Source organism: Pseudorca crassidens, chromosome 1 (assembly GCF_039906515.1).
Source record: "Pseudorca crassidens isolate mPseCra1 chromosome 1, mPseCra1.hap1, whole genome shotgun sequence".
Taxonomy (NCBI): domain Eukaryota; kingdom Metazoa; phylum Chordata; class Mammalia; order Artiodactyla; family Delphinidae; genus Pseudorca; species Pseudorca crassidens.
Window position 1 is genome coordinate 5914797 of NC_090296.1, and position 17651 is coordinate 5932447.

The window sequence follows — 17651 nt, forward strand, 5'->3', positions numbered from 1 at the left end:
GCAACACACCAAATATTGTGCTTTTATAAGCTTTAACTCAAAGGAGAAATTTTATTAAAGTGTCATATAAAAGAGTAATACTTATTTTAGCATCTGAGCCAGAACTGCTTTCAGAGTTCATGTAAGGTGCTTCTCGCCTACCTTTTGGCTGTGGCAGGTACAGCGGTTTCTTTCCTGGCCCCCGAAGGGGCTGGCAGGGAGCCACTGGCTTTCTTTGGTACCACAGTGCCGTTGTTGACGGTGGTTCTTAAAGGCAAGGTCTGCACCAGTGGTCTTGCTGTAAGACAAGCAGAAAAGGCAATCAGAACTTTCGCCTTTTCAAGGGAACTCCTTACAGGACTTCAAATAATGTAGAAAGAAAAAGGACGTCCATTTCAAATGCTAGCAGAATCGACAAAGGTGCAAAGACAACGGAGCTTTTCAACAATGGTGCTGAAACAATGAACCCAGACACCAACCTCAGGCCTTACACAAAAATTAACTCAGAAGGGACCACGGGCCTATGCGTGAAATGCAAAACTAAAACTTCTAGATGAAAATATAGGAGAAAAATCTGTGCGACCTTGTGTTTGGTGATGGGTTTTTAGATACAATACCAAAAGCACATCCATGAAAGGAAAAATTGGTATCTTGGGCCTCGTTAAAATTAAAACAACAACAAAACTTTTGCTCTGTAAAAGACATCATTAGGAGGATGAAAAGACAATTTATAGACTGGGGGAAATATTTGCAAATCACATATCTGATAAAGGGCTTGTATACAGAATATAAAAAGAACTCTTAAAATTCAACAATAAGAAAATGAATAGCCCAATTTAAAAAACGTGCAAAAGATCTGAACAGAAACCTCACCAAAGAATATATACAGATGGCAAATAAGCATATGAAAAGATGCTCAACATCTTTTATCATTAGGGAAATGCAAATTAAAACAATAATGAGATATCTCTATTACACCTATGAGGATGGCTAAAATCCAAAACACAGACAACATACCAACTGCTGGCCAGGACGCAGAGCAAGAGGAACTCTCCTTCATTCCTGGTGGGAACGCAAAATGGTACGGCCGCTTTGGAAGACAGCTTGGCGGTGCTTACAAAGTTCAGGCTCATAAATTCTACCATAGGATGCAGTAATTGTGCTTCACACTAAGCATTAACCCAAATGAGTTGGAAACTTATGTCTACACAAAACTTTCATTTAATATTTATAGCAGCTTTATTTATAGCTGTGAAAACTGGAAGCAACCAAGATGTCCTTCAATTGGTGATGGATAAACAGACTGGGGTCCCTCCAGACAATGGAATAGGATTCAGTGATGACAGGAATGAACCAATCCACACAACCATGGGTGAGTCTTAAATTCATATTGCCAAGCGAAAGAAGCCAGTCTGAGAGGCTCTATACTGCAAGATTCCATTTAAAGTGACATTCGACAAAAGGTTCAACTATAGAGACAGAAAGTGGATCAGTGGTTGCCAGAGACTGGGGGCGGTGTCACTAGGTGAAGCACAGAGATGCTTCAGGGTGGTAAATCGTAGTGGTGGACGTGTGATGCTATGCATGTGTCAAAACCCACAGACCCTTACAGCACAAAGAGTAAACCTTAATACACGCAAATACGATAATAGTCAATAGGAGATGGGGGAACCCCATGACGGAATGCAGACTGTGACAAAAGAATCTAACTGCGTTACAAACATGCAACGTAACCTCACGGAAGGGGTTGGAGAGGAAAGGTGCAGACAAAGTGATTCTGGTAATGAGCAGAGACTGGAAGACTACAAAAGGAACTGCACATAAGCACTGTATTCTAGGTGGTGAAGTTGTTTCCCACAGGGCCATAAGGTAGGAGCCCGGCTTCTCACTGTTGGAGAGGGAGGTTACAGACCAGCAAGGGGGGAAGGCTAGAATGAACCAGGTGGAATGGAGAAGAGGAGACATCAGTGTGAACTCATGTCTAGCTTAACAGAGACAAAGACACACAGAGACGTAATTATAGGTAAGTCTGTGTACACGGGTTGTATAAACACATCTATTTCCCAGCTCTGTCTGCTGAGAGACCCAGGGCCCAAACCTGGGTTCCTAATACCAATCTACAGCAAAAGGAACCAGGGCTCCTTGGGGAAGCACCTGAATCCAGGGCTGAGACAGGGACTATCCAACATGAGCCCGGAGCATCTTATGGTGCCAGAAAGTAAGGAAGTGCTCACAGAACCCACACTGACGGGGGGTGTGGCAAAGGGACCCAGGAGCCAATGGGAAGAGCCAAAGCCGCAGCAATGTGGGCAACAGAATAAATAAAGTAGTGCTGGGTTATACCCCCAACTATCACATAAATATCCACAGGTCCACGCTGATATAAATGCACGATGGAATAAATGCATGAGGAGGACAAATCCCCAGGCAGAAGAATTCTGAATGATTTATGTAGATACTCTGTCCTTGAGGTGGTGGGGCACATTCTCCACTCCTTCCGTGTGGGCTGTGCGTAGTGACTTCCTTCTAAACCACGCAGTGCGGAGGTGTGGCGAGAAGGAGAAACCTGACCAACCCATCTCAGGTGATCACGGTCAACGTCAACAGTGGTAAGTCATGTTCACAGGACACGTCCTTGGTAGATGTGATGAGAATGGCACCTGACCTCTGTGGTCTTCCTCCCTAAACCCAGCCCTAGTCTGATCGTGAGAAAAACATCACACAAACCCAGACTGAAGGACCGTCGATGGATGACCTAAGTGGTACTCCTCAGAACTGTCAAGGTCTTCAGCAGCAAGGAAAATGTGAGAAACTGTCGGTTCAGAGGAGCCTCAGGAGGCACCATGACTAAATATAATCCCAAATGGGATCCTGGGACCAAAAAAGGACATAAGGGATAAACTAAGGAAATCTGAATAAAGTATGCCCCTCGATTGATAATAATGTATCAATGTCGTCCCATTAGTCGTGACAAACGCGCCATGCTAATATAAGATGTTAACAGTAGGGGAAACCGGGTGCAGGAGATACGGGAACCGTCTGTATTCTGCCTGCAACGTTTCTGTAAATCTAAAACTACTCTAAAATTAAAAGTTTATTTTAAAATGCTAGCAGAATTAATTTTGTTCATCCCAGAATTAAATCTACCTCAGCGCAGGCTCTTAGAAACACGACCAGTGACAAAACTGCCTAGAATGTCAAAATTTTAATATACTGAAACTTTTCAGTCCCTAAAGCTGAGGGCCAGACTACCTTTCTTTTTAACTGTGAGAGTTTAAAAAGCCAGTCAGGCCCCTCCAGCCAGAGCAGAACACCCTTCTTCACTCTCTCCAAGCTCTCTCTTTCTTCATCCTCTGAACACCTGCTCCAGCCAAGGGCCTAGACCAGTGCTCAGAGCTGATATTCCACAGTGAAAATACCACAGTTCCAAAACAGAGATCCTGAATCTTTCCTAACACACACAATCTGCTCCCCGTGCTGAGGTCCACTCTCTGCCGGGACAGAACCCTTCCCAAGTAGGAAGAAATGCCATCCTCACCTCACCTCTATCTCCTCTTTCTACTTCACCTATCATTTCAGTCTCCATTCTGTCTTCTTTCTTTAAATACATGTACTGTGTTAGTGTCCTCCCCGAAATTCACGTCCACCCAGAACCTCAGAATGTGGCCTTATTAGGAAACAGTGTCTTTGCAGATGTAATTGGTTAAGCTCATACTGGATTTGGGTGGGCCCTGAATCCAATGACTCGTGTCCTTTTAAGAAGCCCATGTGTATATATGTACATATAATGGAATACTACTCAGCCATAAAAAAGAATGAAATAATGCCATTTGCAGCAACATGGATGGAACTAGAGATGATCATGCTAACTGAAGTAAGTCAGACAGAGAAAGACAAATATCATACGACAACACTCATATGTGGAATCTAAAATATGACACAAATAAACTTATCTACGAAACAGAAACAGACTCACAGACATAGAGAAGAGACTTGTGTTTGCCAAGGGAAGGAGGGGCCGGGGAGGGATGGATTGGGAGTTTGGGATTAGCAGGTGCAAACTATTATATATAGAATGGATAAACAAGGTCCTACTGTATAGCACAGGGAACTATATTCAATATCCTGTGATAAACCATACAGAAAAGAATATGAAAAAGAATGGCATTGACATATATACACTACCAAATGTAAAACAGATAAGCTAGTGGGAAGCAGCAGCATAGCACAGGGAGATCAGCTCCGTGCTTTGTGGCCACCTAGAGGGGTGGGATAGGGAGGGTGGGAGGGAGGGAGACTCAAGAGGGAGGAGATATGGGGATATATGTATATGTATAACTGATTCACTTCGTTATAAAGCAGAAACTAACACACCATTGTAAAGCAATTATACTCCAATAAAGATGTTAAAAAAAAAGACTAGTAATACAAAAAAAGAAAGAATGTATGTATATGAATAACTGAATCACTTTGTTGTACAGCAGAAATTAACACAACATTATAAATCAACTACACTTCAATAAGATAAATTAAGGGGAAAAAAAGAGGCCCAGGTGAAGATGCATAAGGAGGAGCTCGCCACGTAAGGACAGAGGCAAGAGACTGGAGTGGCACATCCTCTAGCCGAGGCCAGACAGCAGCCACGAAGCCCGGCAACAGGCATGGACCAGTTTCTCCCTCAGAGCCTCCAGGAGGGACAATGCTGCCAGCACCCTGATTTCAGCCCAGTGGCACTGACTTCAGGCATCTGGTCTCCAGAACGGTGAGGGAATCAATTTCTGTTTGTACTAACTCACAATAGAGGCCCTAGGCAGTGACTACAGTATGCATATCAGCTTGCTGGGCGTCTTTCAATCCACCGATTTTCTTGTTCCCACCACGCACCCAGGCGCTCCAACATCCACCCCCCGACCCCCAACAAGCAAATCCTGCCTCATTCCCACCTCCTTAGCTTGTTTCTGTGGAGAAGAATCCCCTGGAGTTAAAATACAGATCGCTGGGCCCCACCCCCAGATTCAGGAGGTCTGGGGCAGAGCCTGAGACTCTGCATTTCTAACCAGTTTCCGGGTTGCTGCCGCTGCTGCTCTAGGGACCACACTTTGAGAACCACTGGTCGGTGCCATCCTCCAGCTTCGAAGGGCCTCTCCTCGTTAGCCCAGGCCTCCTCGGCTGTCCCGCTCTCATCTTCTGTCACACGTCAGTCTGTAGCTCACAAATCAGTGCCTGATTACGGACTGCTGTTTCAGGCGGGCTAGCCTTACTTCCCCAGTTAGAGCGGGTGCACACATCGTGCTGGGGGAGGGCATCACCTAGATCCTTCTCCGTGTGCTTGGGGAGTGGACTGGACTCCACGCCGAGCCCCAGGCTTACTGCCCCGTCTCCTAGGCTGACAGCAGCACAGCTATAGCTAATCCCATGCCTGCAGGGCCAAGGGGAGGGAGGTCACCAGACCCTAAGAGGAGAGACGCTGCTGGGGGAGCAGCAGCTGCATCCAGGGGGTGGGGACACAGCCAAGCCGAGGGGCCCCAGGTGGAAGGAGTCGGGGGTGGATCCTCTGACCACACTCTCCCTCCTTCCAGTCCCCAGCTAGGGATCCCCTGCTCAAACCTCACTGGAGCAGAGAGCGGTGTGGTCCATACAGCTCAGCTGCCGGGGCAGAGAGCTGGCTGGAGGAGGGTTAGGAAAGGGCCTGGAGGGGCCGATGGAAGATGCCTGGCCCCCAGCTTCTCTCCGGCACCTGGGCCAGGACCTGCCTCACCCACTTACATGCCCACCAAACCAGGCCGGGCGAGCCTCCTGGGCTCCCCTGGTCCCTGCTTTGCCGCTGTCCTCACATTGTTTATTCCTGTCCACTCCATTGCCCGGGGGCTCCACGACGGCAGCAGCCCCTGTGATGCTGACACAGAAGGTGTTCAACATGCATTTGTTGATCAGACTGCACTAAATTTCGAGAACAAAGACCCCACTTTCAAGAAAAGGCATTGTGTTGCCATTTCTGAGTCACTGTTTTTTTTTTTTTTTTGCGGTACGCAGGCCTCTCACCGCCGTGGCCTCTCCCGTTGCGGAGCACAGGCTCCGGACGCGCAGGCTCAGCGGCCATGGCTCACGGGCCCAGCCGCTCAGCGGCATGTGGGATCTTCCCGGACGGGGGCACGAACCCGTGTCCCCTGCATCAGCAGGCGGACTCCCAACCACTGCGCCATCAGGGAAGCCCCACTGTTGTTGTTTTTCTTTTTTTTAATTTTATTTTTTGGCCATGCCACACGGTATGCGGGATCCTAGTTCCCCGACTAGGGATCAAACCCTCACCCCCTGCAGTGGAAGCACGGGGTCTCAACCACTGGACCCCCAGGGAAGTCCGTCTGAGTCACCGTTTTTTATCTTTCCTTGAGTCATAATTTCAAACTTCAGTCTCATAATAATCTAGTATTGTCCTTCTCCCCAAAAAGGAAATGGGACTTTTTTAAAGCCCATAAAAAGAACATCAATTGCATGCAACGGGCCTTCTCAGAGGGCATAATAAACCTTACACATTAAACTATAACAGAGTAGCATCAAAAGCAAACAGAACTGTTAAAGTTGTAATGAGAAATCATAAAAGAAAAATAGTGAATATGGAGAGGAAGCGGGTAGAAGGAGGGAGGGGGGGATGGCGGCTACACTTGGAGTGACAAGAAGTTGGAAAGGTTCTCATTTTGGCAACATCCAATCACCACTACATCCTTATCTTGATAATATCTTTGGCTTTTCGTCACCACTGACTTTTTAAATAGCATCACGACTACACCAATATGCGTGCTAAATACCTATTTTGCACACGACATCTCGTCAGGTCTCTTTCATGTTTCCGTATCTAAACATGATTAGCCACTCAAGGAAAAAATGCTGCCACCATAAAGAAAAGTTTTGGAAGAAAACAGTATCTCCTAATGTCCAATCTGAACAGGTACTAGCTTGGATCATGAGGGCAGCAGGACACAAGAACAGCCATAATGAGTCGTTTTTCAGACAAGCGATCTCAGAAACTGCAGAAGAGAAACAGCACCAGGGAAGGTTGAAACACAATTTCCTGCTGATCAGGTGCTAAGATGAATGGATCCCTGGCTTTGAGATGACACCAAGATATGAGACGTTCTTCCAGTTCATTAAAGGCTTTTTAAAAATAATTATTTTAATTGTTCTTAGGGGCAAAACATAGACACACAGCACTGAAAGGAGAATTTCTCAAAATAAAAGGAGAATGAGTGATACATGATATATGTTCAGAATGCATTCATTGGAAGGGATGTCGGGATGGTGGGAGGAGCACAGAGGAACAAAGGGCAAAGAGTCATGAGTTAGGACCCACTCATTCTCAACTCGGCTTTATTACGTAGCCTTGGGCAAGTCACCTTTCCAAGCCTCGGCTCCTTTGTAAAATAGGATAACAGTGCCCACCTTGCAGGGCTGCTGTGAGGTTTTGGAATGAGGAGTGGCAAGCTGCACAGTGCCCTTCGTGGAGCAGCACGTGAAAGGTGGCAGCTATTACCCCACGGCCACGCCCAGATGACGAAATGCTCTGTTTTGGACACCGGGATGCAATCTCGTAGCTTGAATACAATGTGAGAAACATTAAATGCAGGATTTCAGTTATGAGCAAAGGTCCCTGAGGCAGAATCAGGTCCAGTGAGTGTCCCCACTGCATCATCCCGCGCACACACGGAGGGGTCGAGGAAGACCCCAGACAGTTCTCATCCCCCAAACGGTTGCTTTCCTCCTCGTGCCCAGGCAAAGTGAGAGGGGGGAGGAGAGCGCAGAAGGAGCTCAGGTCTGGGAGTCGGGGGCCAGGGCGCGAATTCCAGTGTGTCCTCGACTGGCAGTGCGACTGCAGGCAAGGCCCTCTGGGCCCCATTTCCCTAACCCATAAAGGAAAGACTTCAGTCTATAAATGCTCTAAGGGTGGCTCTTCGTGCTCTGAAATCTATGATCCTAATTCATGTGAGAATAGTGTTCAGGAGAGAAACACCCAAGTTTCTGTGGGACTTTTCACACTGCGTAAGTTCCTTTAGACCCACCAATCCACCAGAAGTGAAGGAGAGGAGCCACTGAAGTGGACAGGCCTCGTCAGAGGGACAGATGCAGTCACATGCACAGTGTTCATGGCCCCCAGTTTCCTGTTACCGTGCGTACTATTTAATATAAGGTCCCCATAAAGTACCTCAAGTTAACATCCCTGAAAAATGACGCCAGGGCTTCCCTGGTGGCGCAGTCGTTGAGGGTCTGCCTGCCGATGCAGGGGACATGGGTTCTTGCTCCGGTCCGGGAAGATCCCACATGCCGCGGAGCGGCTGGGCCCGTGAGCCATGGCCGCTGAGCCTGCGCGTCCAGAGCCTGTGCTCCGCAAAGGGAGAGGCCACGGCAGTGAGAGGCCCGCGTACCGCAAAAAAAAAAAAAAAAAAATGACTCCAGAGTGTGGGAACTGAAAATCTCTAACATGGGACATCCCCGGCAGTCCAGTGGTTAAGACTTCGCCTTCCAGTGCAGGGGGTGCGGATTCAATCCCTGGTCAGGGAGCTGAGATCCCACCTGCCTCGTGGCCAAAAAAAAACCCCAAAACATAAAACAGAAGTAATATTGTAACAAATTCAATAAAGACTTTAAAAATGGTCCACGTCAAAAAAATCTTTAAAAATCTCTAACAAAGGTATTCAGAACCTCAGGTCTAAAGCATTCACAAGTATGCCTGAAATAACAAGGTTTCATCTTTCTAAACGGGAGGATTGGAATACTCAGACTTCCATGAAGTACTATCTGAGGCAATATATTTCCAAAACTACAGTTGATGTAAATATAGAAATTCAAGTATAGGTAGTCAAATCTACTAATGCTTATTATTACGATACTGTCATGATCTTAAGATGAAGAAATCCTTTCCACTTACATTAATAACTCAGTGTGCAATATTTGATAAGTAAAACTTTCCATTAGGTTTCACAATAAATCCTTTTTTTTTTTTTTTTTTTTTTTTGCGGTACGCGGGCCTCTCACCGATGCAGCCCCTCCCACTGCGGAGCGCAGGCTCCGGACGAGCAGGCCAAGCGGCCATGGCCCACGGGCCCATCCGCTCCACGGCATGTGGGGTCCTCCCGGACCGGGGCACGAACCCACGTCCCTTGTATCGGCAGGCAGACTCTCAACCATTGCGGCACCAGGGAAGCCCCACAATAAATTTAATTATGCAAAGCATGACCACGTATGTGATTATGTGTAGAAATTCAAAGTTTAACTTTAACACACCTGACCATTATGAACCCAGAATTCCTAAGTATCTACTTCGAAATTGAAAAGATGTCTATACTTGGAATTGGAGAAGGCAACTTGCTTTCGCTAAATTGTCAGACAAAGTAGATAATTACTTATGTGCTGGGGAAGGTTCCCGTCACTAATACCTAGCAATATTACAGATGCATTTATCCTTGGATCCAGCAATCCCACTTCCAGGAACCTATCCTAAAGATATACTGGCAAATAAAAAGAAACAAAATTGAGACATTTGTAGTGAGGTGGATGGACCTAGAGTCTGTCATACATAGTGAAGTAAGTCAGAAAGTGAAAAACAAATACTGTATGCTAACACATATATATGGAATATAAGAAAAAAAAAAAAGGTCATGAAGAACCTAGGAGTAAGATGGGAATAAAGACACAGACCTACTAGAGTATGGACTTGAGGATATGGGGAGGGGGAAGGGTAAACTGTGACAAAGTGAGAGAGTGGCATGGACATATATACACTACCAAACGTAAAATAGAAAGCTAGTGGGAAGTAGCCGCATGGCACAGGGAGATCAGCTTGGTGCTCTGTGACCACCTGGGGGGGGGATAGGGAGGGTGGGAGGGAGGGAGACGCAAGAGGGAAGAGATATGGGAACATATGTATATGTATAACTGATTCACTTTGTTATAAAGCAGAAACTAACACACCATTGTAAAGCAATTATACTCCAATAAAGATGTTAAAAAAAAAAAAGATATACTGGCAAAAATAAAAAATGCCATACACACAAGGCCAATTATTTGTAAAACAAAAGACCACCCATAGGGAGTGGTACATGCCCACTTTTTTCTACTTTTATATGCATTTCAACATTTTCATAAGACAACGTTTAAAAACAATCTTTCTCAGTCTCTGAAAAACTGAATATACCTACCAAGCCTTTTCTATAAATTACTAACGAACACCTATTTAAACTGGGGAAGGCAATTAAAGAGGAAAATGGAAGAAACTATAGCATGTTCTGTCTAAAAGAAAGCACAAGTTATTTTCTGTAATTAGCCAATTTGTAAGGAGAAAGATAAGGAGAAAGCACAGTAGACCAGAGAGAGGGAAAAATTGCTAATTTGGTTAACCAGGATAAAGAACTAAGTTAAATATTCATTAAGTTCATTCACTGCAAAGAACTTAAAGTTTTTTCATTTGTTAGTTGCACCTAGCTAATAAGATTCGTGAAAGGACTATGACACAATATTTGATACAATTATACGCTGAATGTCATTTGTTGTATTTGGGACACTTTGCAAATCAAATTAAACCTTGAAAAAAAACTCATTTCAAGTCACATCCTTATTCATTCCTTAAATATTTGGTTTGATTTGAATAATGCTAATTTAAATAATACTGCTAAGAGGCGTAAGCACAGCCAAGCAACACAGATGGCAGAAAGAAAGGACGTTCAGCCAGGCCCTAGGGTCTAGTCCCAGATTTTCCATAACCAGCTGTGTAACCTGGGGCAAATTATTCCATCTCCTAGAGGCTGCTTTCTCATCTGTAAAATGGGCACAATAATACCTACCTCAAAGGGTTGTGGAGAGGTAAAATGAGCTAATACATACAAAGTATCTATTGCAAAGGCCTGTACCCACCCAATTAATAAATGGTAGCCACGAGAATTATTATGACTATCAGGGTTAAGTGTTAATATAGCAGAGGCTACTTAGAGACAACCTGCAAGGCTTCCCCTGGTGGCACAGTGGTTGAGAGTCCGCCTGCCGATGCAGGGGACACGGGTTCGTGCCCCGGTCCAGGAAGATCCCACATGCCGCGGAGCGGCTGGGCCCGTGAGCCATGGCCGCTGAGCCTGCGCGTCCGGAGCCTGTGCTCCGCAACGGGAGAGGCCACAACAGTGAGAGGCCCACGTACCGCAAAAAAAACCCCAGGAAAACAAAACAAACAAACAAAAAAAGGCAACCTGCAGTCAGCTTTCAACACCAGTTGCAGAGACTAAATTCTGAGACCAGATTTGGATGTCCTGGAACAACAGGACTGTCTTGCTTGTCAGCATCTCCAGCTGAAGGTTTTTGCTTATATTTATTCACTCTCCGATCTGTTAATTAATGGGGTTATTAATATAAAGAACAGAAAAGTTTGCAAAAGGTGCATTCAAGTTTTTTAAAAGGCAAGCTGCCAAAGACAGTCTGAACTCCCAAGCAAAATCGAAAATGAGAAACAGGAACTCTTGCTGGTTAATGCATAGCGAAGCAGACCATCTCCACATACATGGGACAATGAGTATATTTTAACCTACGTTTTACACTGAAATCCTGTAACACTCCCCTAGCGCTGAAATGGAAATTAGCTGTGCATGTCTACAATGGATCTATTATGAATTTAACTCCACACCATGATTCCTTCTCTTCTTTTTTTTAAAAAATTTATTTATTTTTGGCTGCATTGGGTCTTCATTGCTGCTGCACACAGGCTTTCTCTAGCTGTGGCGAGCGGGGGCTGCTCTTTGTTGCGGTGCGCGGGCTTCTCATTGCAGGAGCTTCTCTTGTTGTGGAGCACAGGCTCTTCAGTAGTTGTGGCACGTGGGCTCAGTAGTTGTGGCTTGTGGGCTCTAGAGCGCAGGCTCAGTAGTTGTGGTGCACGGGCTTAGTTGCTCCGCGGCATGTGGGATCTTCCCAGACCAGGGATCGAACCCGTGTCCCCTGCATTGGCAGGCGCGTTCTTAACCCCTGCGCCACCAGGGAAGCCCCTCCTTGTCTTCTTGAGAACACACATGAGCACGCTCCAGCCTCCGGACATTTGCTCTGAGCTCTGCTATTGACCTTGGTGCAGTGAAGATCAGCTTCAGTGGTAAGAAAGGAGTCATTTTAAAACACAAATTCCTTCTGCTTATTAAAGAATACACACCAAAGAGCGTTTAGAAATGAAGTAAAAGTATAAAAAAGAAAAAAAGAATCATCATCCTCCCACTCAGAAAAAAAGAAAGATAACTCTTGGTATACTTCTCTCCATTCTTCTTTGCATAGATTTTGTCTATTTAGTTGAAAAATACAACATATCCAGTTTTATATCCTGATTCTGCCTCTTAATATAATACACAAGCATCTTTCCTGTTGTTACCGGGAACACAAACATTTTTAAAGATTACATGGCTTTCCATCATATGAGGATCCACGGTTTTCTGGCCACGCCCCTATTGCTTGCTTTTGCTTAACTGTTTCCTACACAATTTTTCTCCAATATACGTAATTCTGCAAGGAACTCCCTTGTTCCTCACACGCTTTTCTGTATTTACACTCAGAATAGCAAAAAAATGGTGTCTGTTCACTACACTCTGTGCCCCCAGTCCAACCACAATACTGAAGAAACTTTAATATCGGCAAGAATTTTAAGAATACAGGCCTCCAGAAACTATTTGATTCTCCTTTCTCCACTGTACGGTAGCCCAAGCTCAGTATAATTAGAGCACCCCGAATCTTCCTATCTGAAAGTAAATCCCACCCAAACAAAGCAAACTTTGCAGGCTGAGGTTCTCTACAGTCGAGATACATGACAAGGCAACAAGTTCTTCATATGTCTTTTTTTTTTAATAACAAAAGCAAAGGAAAAGGAGAATAGCAATCCTAAAACCCAGGGCAGTATCGCTGGGTTAAAAAGAGACGGAAAATTAGCACAAAAAGCCAATCCCGGGCACAGAAAAGGGTTACCAAGAAAAGGTAGCGTCTGAGACAAAACTCTGTCTCTATAAACTGTGTGTCCACAGGCCTCGCACTTTACAGGGTTGGTCACAATCTTTCCTCTGTTTCAGGAGGCCTCGAACTTGATCTGTTAGTGAATTATCTTCATGAGACTGCAGTTCTCACTGGTGCACTAGTTAAGCCATATGAAGAATGATGATAAAGGAAGTGAAAGTTTAGATGTCAGAACACCTTTCTTCAAATAAGTGAAGTACCGTCGTGAAAAGGATAAGAGTTATTACCCGTGGTCTCCCAGGCAACGACTAAGGCCAGTGAGTGGACGCTGCAGTCTAACGGTTCAGGATGGCTGCAGAGGGGACGTTGTGCTCGCCACGCACTTCCTTTAAGGTGCCCCACACGGACGCTCACTGCCTTCCGAGGCAGCCTGTTTCTCTGTGGCACAGCCATCCCTGTCCCTGGGCAAATGGCACAAAGGTGTGCACCAGAAGCTCGAAACACTGAGCCCTAAGCTTCTGTCAATGAACCTTGGGGGAAAAAATCATCTGATATTTAAAAATTAGAATGCCACGTGTCCAGGCTACTTCAAGCCTGTATTAGGATGGCAATCCCAAAGAATGGCAAATGATAATAATAATGCGGCCTTCTAAGAACCAAAGGAGGTTTGTCTCAAAGCTGTCTTGTCTGAATATCCCCTAACTAAGCCACGGCTATGGAGTGCCAGCTGTCCAGATAGGGGTGTACATACCGTGCCAACATGGCACTGTCTGAAAGAGAAGCAGCGACCCAGGGCTTCTTATGGAATCACTCCCCCTTCTCCCCTCTGCTCCCACCACCCTCTAACTGCATATGAAGTAGGGGGGCCCACAGCCCACTGAATTCAGGGCACGCCGCTCACCAGCTCTCTTACAATCTTTTTTCTGTTTCTTGGTGTGACTTTGGCTCTCGTGCTTTGGTTTATTTTCACTTTTGAAAATAATGTTATAAAGAAACATCAGATTTAACTACGAAAAAAAGTTAAAAGTTTCCAAAATTCAAACTTTACTCTCAATCAAGAAAATAAAACTCCCGGGCAGTCCCCTTGTATTATTTTTCCCCCTCCTTTTTCTAAAAATAGAAGTTTTAGAAGCCTGGAGTTGGATATAAAGCAGCGACTTCAAATGTACCCTTTAGGATAGGTAGTCATCAGATTTATTTTTGGAAAGCCGAGTAGGTCAAGAATACCTAGAATAACCTGGTTTCTATTTAAAACACCCTAATTGCTTCGTAACTTAGGAGAAAAAGATTATTTAAAAAGATTATTCAAAATGTAGACATCGCCCAGTGTGTATATCTCACATGGAGCTGATGATAGTTATCCTGAAGGACAAGGAAATAGATTTCTTTCCATAAACGTGTGAAAATGTATCCAAGACCAGAGAAAAAACTAACATATGCAACATCAAGACAGTACCCTCTCCTGACTCCAAGGAAAAGATGGTAACTGTGAAATAATTTGTTAAATCCAAACAAAATAAGAAAGTTAATTTTAAGGGGACATTTACATGCCGCAGACTCAAAATGTTTTAACTAAAGGAATTTTACAGCCAAGATGAATTCTGTTTCCTAGAGTTAGCCATGAGGAGAAGCCATTCTGGCAAAAGATGAGCAATGCATATTGGTTGGAAGCAGACGTCAGGGCACTAACTAGGAGACAAGCTTTTACGAGGCGTTTTATTTCCAAAATTGTAAGAAGAGGGTCACTACAAAGTTATTTAAAGCACAAATATTGCTTTTTGTTTTGTTCCCAGGCACCACTGGGAAATGAAATGGTGATCTAAATGTGCCAGAAATCCACTATTTATAGGTATAGAATTCTGTTGTAGGCTATGATCTTCTGGACAAAAGAAAAAGGGATTTAAAAAAACCAGGAGGCTTTGCCCCAAATGAGCTTACTCGCTAGAAGGCGGAGGGAAAGTTGGTGATGAGCTTCAGGGTTCTGAGCAAATCAGGGAGGGGCCTGCCCGCCTCTGGGTCCCAGTCCTCAACTCAGAGCTTCACATGTGGCATGTGATCAAGTAAGTGTTTGCTGCGCTGAACTGGACAACAGTGTAAACTGAGGACAGGCTTCCCTGGTGGTACAGTGGTTAAGCATCCACCTGCCAATGCAGGGGACACAGGTTCGAGCCCTGGTCTGGGAAGATCCCACATGCTGCGGAGCAACTAAGCCTGTGCGCCACAACTAGTGAGCCTGTGCTCTAGAGCCCGCGAGCCACAACTACTGAGCCCGAGTGCCACAACTACTGAAGCCCACACGCCTACAGCCCATGCTCCACAGCAAGAGAAACCACCGCAATGAGAAGCCCGCACACCGCAATGAAGACCCAACACAGCCAAAGAACTAAATAAATAAAATAAAAATCTTTAAACTGAGGACAGAGAAAGAGATGAGAGTCGCCAAAAGTTTCTAGGTGAAACAGCCTCCACAGGGGCCCAAAGAATCGAGTTTGCTTTGGCTTTCGGTTTTGTTTTGCAAGCTCTCTCTATCCCAGAGAGTCTGGATAAATGACAGTTCTCTGGTCCACTGTGGACATTCCTTCCTTGACTCAACCAGCATTTACGGGTCACCTACAACTGTGCACCACTGGGCTACAATTCACCAACGTCCAGCCAAAAAATACTGTCATACTTGGTGTGATGATTTCAACAATCCTAAGGCTGCTTCACTGTTTTGCTAAGCTTGGGTTCTCTGTCAATATTAAGAGAGCAACATATTTGCTAGAGCAAGAATCTGCAATGAGCTACCATATGATCCATCAATTCCACTCCTGGGCATATATCCAGAGAAAACCTTAATTCGAAAAGGTACGTGCACCCCTGTGTTCACTGCAGCACTATTTACAATAGCCAAGACGTGCAAGCAACCTAACTGTCCATCAACAGAGGAGTGGATAAAGAAGATGTGGCATATATATAAATGGAATACTACTCAGTCATAAAAAAGGAATGAACTAATACCATTTTCAGCAATATGGATGGACCTAGAGATTATCATACTAAGTGAAGTAAGCCAAACAAGGATGAATATCATATGATATCACTGCTATGTGGAATCTAAAAAAAAAAATGATACAAATGAACTTATTTACAAAATAGAAATAGACCCACAGACATAGAAAACAAACTTATGGTTACCTAAGGGGAAAGGAGGGGGAGGGATAAATTAGGAGGTTGGAATTAACATAGACTCACTACTGTATATAAAATAGATAACCAACAAGGACCTACTGTATAGCACAGGGAACTATATTCAATATTTTATAATAACCTATAAGGGGAAAGAATCTGAAAGAAACAGATATATAGGTATGTATAACTGAATCACTCTGCTGTACACCTGAAACTAACACAACACTAAATCAACTATACTTCAATCAAATTAACAAACAAGGATACTCAGAATGAAAGAAAAAAAGAAGAACGTGCCACGAGTGCCATTCCCGTGAGTCTCGAATGCCCACCTTTGGTAGGTCCTTTCCTGTTGAGCACGGCCTGCTGCTCCTCGGTGATGTTCAGCCGCCGAACCACATCGGCCAGAGCCGACTTGAGCAGCTGGATGTCGTCTTCCTGCATCTGGACTTTCTGCTCCAGGGAGGCGATGCGGTCTGTCACCTCCATGCTACTGGCGGCAGAAGCGCTGTCATCTAGACCGAGGGAAAGGGGCAAATGAGTCTCAGCTGCTCCCCAGAGAAACCAGACTAAGAAACACACACCAACACGTTGCTATTATGTAACACAACAACATTTAAAAGCTGGAGACCACGGCTTGTAGGCAGAACTCATGCGAAATCTTTTTTTTTCTTTTTTTAAAATATTTATTTATTTATTTATATTTTGGCTGCGTTGGGTCTTCATTGCCGTGCGCAGGCTTTCTCTAGTTGTGGCGAGCGGGGGCTGCTCTTCATTGCTGTGCGTGGGCTTCTCATTGCGGTGGCTTCTCTTGTTTTGGAACATGGGCTCTAGGCGCGCAGGCTTCGGTAGTCGTGGCACGTGGGCTCAGTAGTTGTGGCTCGCGGGCTCTAGAGTGCAGACTCAGTAGTTGTGGCGCACGGGCTTAGTTGCTCCAGGGCATGTGGGATCTTCCTGGATCAGGGCTCGAACCTGTGTCCCTGCATTGGCAGGCGGATTCTTAACCACTGCGCCACTAGGGAAGTCCCCGTGTGAAATCTTTTAAAATTACGAAGAACTGCACTGCTTCATTCTGCTACCATCTTTTCATTCTCTAGGTTTGTGCTTTTCATGTTTTTTTTAAACTGTGGTTTTAATTGTCATGATATGTTTGTAGATTCAGGCCATTTTCTTTTCCGTGATATCAGAGAACCTCAGAACTAGAGTGGATATTAGAATACATGTACTACAACTTCCCACACATGGCAGAAATTGACTGCATGGTCTCCTAGTTTTTGTTCCAGTGATGCTGACAGGTTGTACAGATAATCACAGGGCCATACTATCTTCCAGTCAAGACTCTTAAGGACAAAGCAACAGGAGTGGTCAAATCTGTTTGGTAAGCACACCCTTACAGCTAGAGTGATCATAGTTTATCTAGAGGCACTAACTCCCAGGTCCTTACCAAGGTCTACCAGGGCCCTTCATGATCTTCCTTACCTCTCCAACCTCATTTTACATCCTTCTGCCCCTCTCTTCCCATGCTCCAGCCACACTGCCCTTTC

General features: G+C 44.9%; 1 protein-coding gene across 4 annotated transcripts in view; it reads right to left on the minus strand.

The window, feature by feature from the left end:
- EML1 (EMAP like 1) overlaps positions 1–17651 on the minus strand; it is a 198752-nt gene that overhangs the window by 67601 nt on the left and 113500 nt on the right. For 3 of the 4 annotated variants that reach the window (XM_067725882.1, XM_067725863.1, XM_067725873.1), the window contains exons 2-3: positions 16440–16622; positions 142–277 (exon numbers count right to left, since the gene is read on the minus strand). In XM_067725882.1, coding sequence (XP_067581983.1) covers positions 142–277; positions 16440–16622 — 319 coding nt within the window. The remainder of the gene's footprint in view (positions 1–141; positions 278–16439; positions 16623–17651) is intronic. The other variant, XM_067725891.1, reaches the window with a different exon arrangement.